The 624-nt window shown below is 67.0% G+C and overlaps 1 protein-coding gene across 1 annotated transcript; it reads left to right on the top strand.

Annotated features, from left to right (window-relative positions):
- On the top strand, positions 1–543 carry EMIHUDRAFT_47434 (hypothetical protein; the record flags this gene model as incomplete). The annotated part of the gene is made up of 3 exons (XM_005782381.1): positions 1–111; positions 300–365; positions 433–543. Coding segments are annotated over 3 exons (288 nt in total), but the record flags the coding sequence as incomplete, so codon positions are not given.
- Between the last annotated feature and the right edge of the window lie 81 nt (positions 544–624).

The following is a 624-nucleotide window of genomic DNA, read 5'->3' on the forward strand; positions in this document are numbered from 1 at the left end:
GAGCAGACCTTTTACGAGGCTGCTCCCTCGATCACCGAGACCATCATCCCCGGCCTGTCCGTCCTCACCGTCGTCGGCATCATCCCCTTCGGCGCGTCGCTCGCCCGGCAGGTCCAGAGCCGCTCCGCCGTCGCCGCCACCACCCTCGCCACCGCTGCCCTCGCCGCCGCCACCATCGCCACCGCCGCCCTCGCCGCCGCCGCCCGCCGCCGCCCGCCGCCACCCAGCCCGCCTCCGAGCGCCCACCCGCCACACCCGCCGCCCACCCCGCTGGTGCCGCGACGGGCCGCGCCGCGCAGGCGTGGACGCGGTACAAGATCACGAACAAGAGGCTCGAGATCAAGTCTGGATTCCAGGCCAAGGAGGTGGTGCAGGCGACGTGGCGCGAGGGGGCTTGTGGGAAGTCTGGGACACGTCCGTGACATGTCCGAGACATGTCCACAGGTGACGTGGCGCGAGGTGGTGGATGTGAAGTGGCTGCGCCGCTTCGGCGGCGCCGCCGGCGACCTCGTCCTCACGCTGCAAGACGGCGCAAAGGTCGAGAACCACCCCGAAAATCCCCCGAAGATTTAGATAAGAATTAAATTGTAAGGGAACGGCGGAATTTTTTTTTTTTTTTAAAAA

Source organism: Emiliania huxleyi (assembly GCF_000372725.1).
Source record: "Emiliania huxleyi CCMP1516 chromosome Unknown EMIHUscaffold_19, whole genome shotgun sequence".
In the NCBI taxonomy this organism is placed as follows: domain Eukaryota; phylum Haptophyta; order Isochrysidales; family Noelaerhabdaceae; genus Emiliania; species Emiliania huxleyi.